The sequence below is a fragment of the Nicotiana tabacum genome, chromosome 14 (genome assembly GCF_000715075.1).
Source record: "Nicotiana tabacum cultivar K326 chromosome 14, ASM71507v2, whole genome shotgun sequence".
Lineage (NCBI taxonomy): Eukaryota > Viridiplantae > Streptophyta > Magnoliopsida > Solanales > Solanaceae > Nicotiana > Nicotiana tabacum.
In genome coordinates, this window is record NC_134093.1 from 30,497,479 (window position 1) to 30,505,867 (window position 8,389).

The window sequence follows — 8,389 nt, forward strand, 5'->3', positions numbered from 1 at the left end:
GGTCGGTTGTACTGATACTATACTCTGCACTTCTTGTGCAGATTTCGGAGTTGGTCCTAGCGGCGTACTGTAGATTTTCCCGGATACAGCTACCAGTGGAGACTTGAGGTATAACTGCACAGCATTCGCAGTTCTGAAGTCTCCTTCTATCTTATCTCAGCTGTGTATTATATTTCAAACACCTTAAATTTTATTCAGACCTTTATTTGTATTATTCTATAAGCTCGTGAACTTGCGACTCCAGTTTTGGGATGGTATTTAGATATCACAATTATTATGGAGTATTCACTTTATTCCAGACTTTATTTCTGCATTTGTTTTCTTGTTATTAATTAATTTAAAATTTTGTTAAAATAGATCATTATATTCTAACGTTGGCTTGCCTAGCAAGTGAAATGTTAGGTGCCATCACGGTCTCGATGGTGAAAATTTTAGGTCGTGACATTTCTGCTTCTCGAAAGAAGAAAAATTAAAATTTTCAATATAGAAATATTCTTACAGAATAATTATATTTACCAAATTATCTCCCATAAGTTAATTCCATATCTCTCTCAAATATAAATAATATTCTCTTCTCATATTCCCTATTTTTGTTTAACTATATGTTAATTGATTAAAAATCTATATATATTTCTATAATAAACATAATTAAAGTCTTACATAAACATAGCAATGAACAAGTGGATTAGGGCTTTTGAAATTTCAATTAGTTCATTCATATACACATGCAATAGCTTTATAATCCACTTTCACAACAAGTGGATTAGAGGTTTGAGATTTCATCCAATGATATTTACTATAAATTGGTCATGCACACATCTTAATTGAGCAACACAATATTTTACTGCAATAACTATCACATATCAAAAAACAATTGCGATGGCTTCAGCAAAAATTTTCTTGATTTTCCTTTTGGCTGCATTAATCGCAACCCCCATTGCAGTAGCCCAGCTTGTTTCAATACGTATAGGTGGGGTTGTATTTTGCAGCGTTAACGGCAATTTAGATGTCATCAACGGACTCCCCACCCAAGTTTTTCCTAGTAAGTATTTTATTTTGTACGGAGACCAATATATATATACACACTACTGCCCTATATAGACTAAAAACTCTACCCTATATATACACTAAAATCTTATGATAGATGTCTTAAGTGGCGTTATTAGCCTATGATATATTGGTATATATACACTATCGGATCATCCAAAGGCAAGTAAATTTTCTTAAAATGTAGGAAGATGATTTGAAGTCTAAGAGAATGATAATGCATCTATTATTCCTTTCGTAACAATTGGTGAGGATGGTATAAATATTTAGTAACTTGAGCCGAATGAATCCTACACTCGCGGTCAATAAGTTGCATATGGCCCCATGATTATATAATTAATAATCATTCATCACATTCATAAGAAGTTTTTGTTTGTTGAATTGTGCGATCACTTCATCTAAAAGTCTAAATGGTGTGAGATAATATCTTTTTATTTACATAATTAATTATATCTTCAACATATCCCTAAAATGCGAAGTTGATCTAATTGCGTAAATAATATTAACATCATTTAACTTTGCAGATGCATCAGTGCAATTGCAGTGTGGAGCAAGAAATGTGGTATCAATTACAACAACAAATGGATCTGGAGTGTTTTCCTTGGTGTTGGATCCTCTTGTAAATACTTTGCCATTGCTGCTATCCAACTGCAGTCTAGTGGTTGCAACTCCACTCTCAACATGTAACGCGAGCTTACCAGCTGAAGGGCTTTTGCAATCACCCTTGCAGCTAGTAAATACCATTATTGGAAGTATCGGCCTTCGTCCTAGTGTCATTTTAGGTCCTACTGGTTTTCGACTTGATCTTAATCGCAATTTATAGTTAACGAGCTAGCCTAGATATTCACCTTAGATGCTAGTGCTTAATTAGTACTACTATGCATCAGCTAGTTAATTAACCTTCTTGGCCAGCTGCTTACTGGATAAATAAGGATTGTTGTTTCCACTAGTGAATAAAGTACAAATAATATTTGCAAGTCAAATATTGGAGCCATCTAATCGTATTGCTTGTGTTTTTATTTTGTTTATAGATTTTTCTTGTTTATTATCCTTCCTTCTTTATTTTCTTTTATATATGTGGCGATGACCCTAAAATGAGTTTCGACCTAATGACTTTGCACAATTGGGACACATGAAAAACGAATTAAGGGACGTAAAAAGAATAGTAAAAGAAAGATAAAGAAAAGATATAATAACAACACCCCAAATAGGGGCATCATGCGTGGTGGGATTAATGGGAAAGGAGATATTTAGCATTAGTGCTGTCAATAACATCTCTAGGGAAGGGAAAAGGAAAGTTTAGAAAGATCCATGTTATTAAGCCTAAGGTCTGTAATTCGAAGATTTTGATCCCAAATATTTGGGGGTCCTTGAATGGAGCTTCCGAGAGATTATATGTTAGGAATCCAACGATAATGTCACGACCCGAAATCCCAACCTCGGGATCGTGATGACGCATAACATCCACTTGCTAGGCAAGTCGACATGAAATAAGTAATTAACCAATTTTAACAGTTAAAAACAAAATAATGATATTCAACGAGAACTAAATGCCAAATCTAATATAATACGAATATAAACCACATGATACTAACTATTCCCAAAAATCCGGAGTCACGAGTACACGAGCAACTAGAAGTCTACAAACACAGTCTGCAATAAATATAATTGTTCGAAAGAGATAAACAATAAAAGTAGCAAGTGAAAGGGGACTTCAAGGTCTGCGAATGCCAGTAGATCTGCCTCGAGCCTCGGTGTGAAAGTGATACGAGCCGACGCACCTCTAAGCACCGCTGGGACCGATACCAGTATCTGCACAAGAAGTACAGAAGTGTAGTATGAGTACAACCGACCCATTATACTTTGTAAGTGTCGAGCCTAACCTCGACGAGATAGTGACGAGGCTTTGACAAACACCTACGTAAAACCATGTACAAGTATACATAAAGCAGCAAAATTGCAAGAAGAAGAATAAAATACTAACTGGGATTGTGACTATATATAAAGCATTGTGACTATATTTAAAATTTTCAAAACGGAGGATAAAGAAGGTTTAATTTACCTAATATAAGCATTTTTTTCACCATATGAAAGAGCTAAAGATTTTTCCGGAACGAACTGTTAGTATCTAATATGAAGATTACACATGTCTTAACCAGGTATAATGAAATGTGTTAATCAAAAATATTCCAAGTGCATAAATCTCCTCTTCTTAGCATGTTTAATGGTTTCTGTTTTCCTCCAAAAACGTCTTTTTCATTTTCTTATTTCGTTCCATCTTTTATAAATGTTACTTTCACATAATCCAATTCCTATCCACGCATCAATTAAGGATGAATCCATAATTCATTATTACAGCTCAATTCAAGAAAAAAACTAAAATATCGAAACAACTGATCTCCTAAGAAATTATGCACGGAAAAGCTCCTCAACAGAATGAGATACGAATAAGAAATTGAAAAATTATAGAGAAAGGGGATAGAGATATACTTTTATTCTGAACAAATCAAATCGAATTATCGTTAAAAGTGTAATGTCCCCCTTATAAAAGAATCCCCTAATTCGATGATGACCTTGTTGGGTATATTTTACTTAAAATTGAGATTATGTGAAGGGATTTATCAATGGTTATGTTGAAGAAGCTGATCATGATAAGGATAAGCTTACACGAGATAAGGATGGTTAGATTGCATTATAGAGTTTGTACTTAACTCAATGTAGTAGTCATACATGTAGTAGAACTCTAAGTCATTTTGTGATGACCCAAAATGTCATCTTTAAATTTAATAAATAATTCTGTGTTCTAAGACCTCAAAAAGCACCATGTATCATTCCTCGACTTGCGTGCGCAATCCGAAAAAATTTTCGGAAAGTTTTCATGTGAAAAACGGATTAAAATGTGAAATAAAGCTTTGAAAATCAACTGAGTTGATTTTGGTCAATATTTTGAGCAAACGAATCCGGATCAGTATTTTGACAATTCCGGTTTGTCCGTATCGTGATTGGGGACTTGGGCGTATGCTCGGAATCGAATTCCGAGATCCTTAGCCCGAGATATGAAATTTTGATGAAAAATTAAAAGCTTGAAAGCTTAATGATTTTTAAGAAATTACTGATGTTGAATTTATTGACCTCGGGTCCGTATTTTGATTTTGGAGCCCAGTATTGGTTCACTATAATATTTATGACTTGTCTGTCGAATTTGGTGTGAATCGGAGTTGATTTGACATGATTCGGACGTCCGGTTATAAAAATATAAGTTTTAAAGTTTTCTTGAAAATTTCCTTTGATTTGGTGTCCGATTCGTAGTTCTAGGTGTTATTTTGATGATTTGATTGCGCGAACAAGTTCGTATAATATTTTAGGACTTGTGTGCATGTGTTGGTTTGGAGCCGCGAGGGCTCGGGTGAGTTTCGGATAGGCTACGGGATGATTTTGAACTTAGAAAATATGGTTTTTGAGCTTCTGTTGTCATCTGGTGCATTGCGATTCGCGATCGCGAAGCCATTCCTGCGATCGCGAAGAGTAAATTATAAGTAGTGAGTTTTACCCTTCGCGTTCGCGAATATAGGCACGCGATCGCGGAAGGTAAACTCCCAGTGCACTGCGAACGCAAGGGACCAGATGCGATGGCGTAGAATGAAGGAGGGCAGGAGCTAGGCACGTCAATTGTGCTCCGCGATCGCATGAGCATTTACGCGATCGCGTAGAGTTAAAAGTCTGGGCAGCCAAAATGTGCTTCGCGATCGCGAAGCCATTCCCGCGATCGCGAAGAGTAAAATGAACATGGGCAAAAGTTGTTCTACACGATCGCGAACGAATTTTCGCGATCGCGATGAGTAAAAATCCCAGAAACAGAATTTAAGTTCTAGAAATGGGGTTTCGACCTATTTTTAACTCTTTTCTATTTTTGAGCTCGGGTAAGGCGATTCTTGTGCGATTTTCACGGGAAAATATTGGGATTTGAAGCTTTCGGAGATAAATTTAAAAGGAAAAGTTGTGGTTGAGCAATTAATTGGAATTTGTAAAGCGAGGTAAGTGTCGTGGTTAACCTTGACTTGAGAGAATAGAACCCTTAATTTAATTGTTATGTGAATTGCATGTAAACGACATATAGGCGAGGAGACGAGTGTCTATACGCCGTCAAATTAATTATTTGCCTGCTTACTTGAAATAAATCATAAATTATTTTAAATCTTAAATTAATTGTTATAATAACTATTTCTCTCCTATTCTTTGTCAAATATTAATTCTTGAATTCCTGCATTAATTGTTACATGTTATTTGAATTATGTGTTTTAATTGTTATTTGACATTTAGCATATTAAATATTAAACTGCCTATTTTCTCCCTGATTTTCATAATAATCTACTAGTAGTCATTGTTTGTTTCATAATTAAATTATAATTATTGTATGCTTATTTTCTTATAATTTTATATTAATTGTTGCATTTATTGGGAAAATTTCTTCTATAAGAATTGGTAAATGAATATGTTGGAGGAGCAGGTTGCAAGCCGCAACAAAATTAATAATAATTAATCTATTAGAGGATCGGGTTGCACGCCACAAGAGACTTATGAAAAGTCCTTATTGGAGGATCGGGTTGCACGCTGCAACAGAATTGAATGTGAATATATTGTGATAGCGGGTTGCACACTGCAACATAATCGATGGAAATGATAATTGGTTATGACAGCTGAGTTGGCTTCAATTATTATAAATGAGTTACCTGATTTATTTCTATTATTGTTGTTGTTACTACTATTGCGTACAGGTAATGTAAGTGACCCGCCTTAGCCTTGTCACTACTTCGTCGAGGTTAGGCTCAGCACTTACCAGTACATGGGGTCGGTTGTACTGATACTACACTCTGCACTTCTTGTGCAGATTTCAGAGTTGGTCTCAGCGGCGTGCCATAGACTTGCTCGGATTTCAGCTATTCAGAGGAGACTTGAGGTATAACTGCATGGCGTCCGCAATTCTTATGTCCCCGTCTACTTTACTTTAGCTGTGTGTTTATTTCCAGACAGCTTTACTTTATTTAGACCTTTATTTGTATTTATTCTAGAAGCTCGTGCACTTGTGACACCAATTCTGGGATGGTATTTAGACACTGTTGTTTTTAAGGATTATTTCACTATGTTACAAACTTTGCTTCCGCTTTTGTTTTCTTGATTATTAATAATTTAAAAAATGGTTTAAAATTTGTTAATATTATTCTAACGTTGGCTTGCCTAGCAAGTGAAATGTTAGGCGCCATCACGGTCCGAAGGAGGGAATTTCGGGTCGTGACAGTTGGTATCAGAGCCATAGGTTACATAGGTCTCACGAGTCACGAGCAAGCTTAGTAGAGTCTGAAGGATTGGTACGGAGACGTCTGTACTTATCTCTTAAAGGCTATGAAGTTTAGGAACAATATCATCTCTTTCTTATTCAGTCGTGTGATTTTATTCTATTATTGATGATTGAACCATTCTACTCATATTCTCTCGCAGGAGGTTCCAGTTCAGAATGTTCAAGTTGGACTAGTTCAGGTCCCGGAAGGATTCACAGCCACTCCAGTGCTTCAGGACGCTCTAGTCCGTTTGGTAAGTCTTATGGAGGGCGTGGCCCAGAATGGCACATTTCCAGTGGCACCATCCGTCTCACAGGCTGGGGGAGGAGCACAAACTCCCATTACTCCCGCTCCCGAGCAGATGGCTCCCCAGAATCAGGCTCCAGTAGCCCTGCCAGTTGGGGTAGTTCAGCCAGTGGTTGCGGCACAGATCGGTGATAGGCCCGCCATGTCTTTTGAGGCCTTATTGAGACTTGATAAGTTTACCAAGCTCTTTCCAGTTCACTTTAGTGGTACACCTTCTGAGGACCCACAAAATTATCTTGGACACTGCCATGAGGTGCTACGGAATATGGGATCATCCTCCCAGACCGTTTCATTCAGCACTTCATGTATCTCCTGGTGCTTCAGGGAGTCACTGTCCTATTATGCCTTACTCTGCGTAGCCAGCATTCAGTGCGCATTCAGCTCCTATAAGTGCACCACCACTCCAGAGTTACTACAATAGTTATCCGGCCCATTTGGGTCAGCTTCAGCAGCCACGGCATCAGGATGGGTGTTATGAGTGTGGGAACATTGGTCACATCAGGAGGTATGGCCCTAGATTGGCGAGTAACAAATCTCAGCAAGATTCTCGTACTATCATTCCGGCACCGGTTGCTTCACCGCCTGCTCATCCAGCTAGAGGTAGGGGTTAGGAAGCTAGAGGTAGAGGTCAGGCTATTAGAGGTGGAGGTCAAGCCATTAGAGGTGGAGGTCAGACCGTTAGAGGTGGAGGCCAGCCGGTTAGAGGCTATCCCAGAGATGCAGTTCAGAGTGGTAGGCCCTAGTCCCGATTTTATGCTTTTCCAGCTAGGCCTGAGGGCAAGTCATCTGATGTTATGATTACAGGTATTATTCCAGTTTGCTATAGAGATGCTTCAGTTCTATTTGATCCAGGATGTACTTATTCCTATGTGTCTTCCTATTTTGCTTCATATTTGGTTGTGCCTTGTGATTCTCTGAGTGCTTCTGTGTGTGTATCTACACCGGTGGGAGACTCTGTTATAGTAGATCATGTTTATCATTCATGTGTGGTTACTATTGGTAATCTTGAGACTAGTATGGATCTTCTACTTCTTGATATAGTAGATTTTGATGTCATCTTGGGTATGGATTGGTTGTCCCCTTATCATGCTATATTGGATGGTCATGCCAAGACAGTGACTCTAGCTATGCCGGGGTTACCTCGGTTAGAGTGGAAAGAAACTCCTGGTCATTCTGCCAGCAGGTTTATTTCTTATATGAAAGCTCGGCGTATGGTAGAGAAAGGGTGTCTAGCCTATTTGGCTTATATTCGTGATCCCAGTGCGGATGTCTCTTCTATGGACTCAGTACCAGTTGTTCGTGAATTCCCAGGAGTATTTCCTGAATATTTACCGGGGATGCCACCTGACAGAGATATTGACTTCTGTATTGATTTTGCTCCGGGCACTCAGCCCAGTTACAAGACTTGCTTGATCAGGGATTTATTAGACCTAGTGTCTCATCCTGGGGTGCACCAGTATTATTTGTAAAGAAGAAAGATGGCTCTATGCGGATGTGTATAGATAATCGGTAGTTGAACAAAGCCACTATCAAAAACAAATATCTGCTGCCAAGAATTGATGATTTATTTGATCAGCTTCAAGGTGCCAAGGTATTTTCGAAGATCGATTTTATGTCTGGTTACCATTAGTTGAAGATCAGGGCATCTGAAGTCCCTAAAACAATTTTTCGAACTCGGTATGGGCATTACGAACTCCTAA

At 37.9% G+C, this 8,389-nt stretch overlaps 1 protein-coding gene across 1 annotated transcript; it reads left to right on the forward strand.

Annotated features, from left to right (window-relative positions):
• The first annotated feature begins 877 nt into the window (after positions 1-877).
• On the forward strand, positions 878-2,077 carry LOC142169131 (phylloplanin-like). Its single transcript, XM_075230370.1, has 2 exons — positions 878-1,042; positions 1,572-2,077. The coding sequence occupies exons 1-2, from the start codon at positions 880-882 to the stop codon at positions 1,868-1,870; spliced, it is 462 nt and encodes a 153-aa protein (XP_075086471.1). The 5' UTR covers positions 878-879; the 3' UTR covers positions 1,871-2,077.
• The last annotated feature ends 6,312 nt before the right edge of the window (positions 2,078-8,389 follow it).

What these genes read in the sequence shown, in the direction of transcription:
- LOC142169131 (XM_075230370.1), top strand. Translation starts at nt 880, where the DNA reads ATGGCTTCAGCAAAAATTTTCTTGATTTTCCTTTTGGCTGCATTAATC. An exon ending in CCCCACCCAAGTTTTTCCTA is followed by an intron (nt 1,043 to 1,571) that starts GTAAGTATTTTA and finishes TTAACTTTGCAG; the next exon opens with ATGCATCAGTGCAATTGCAG.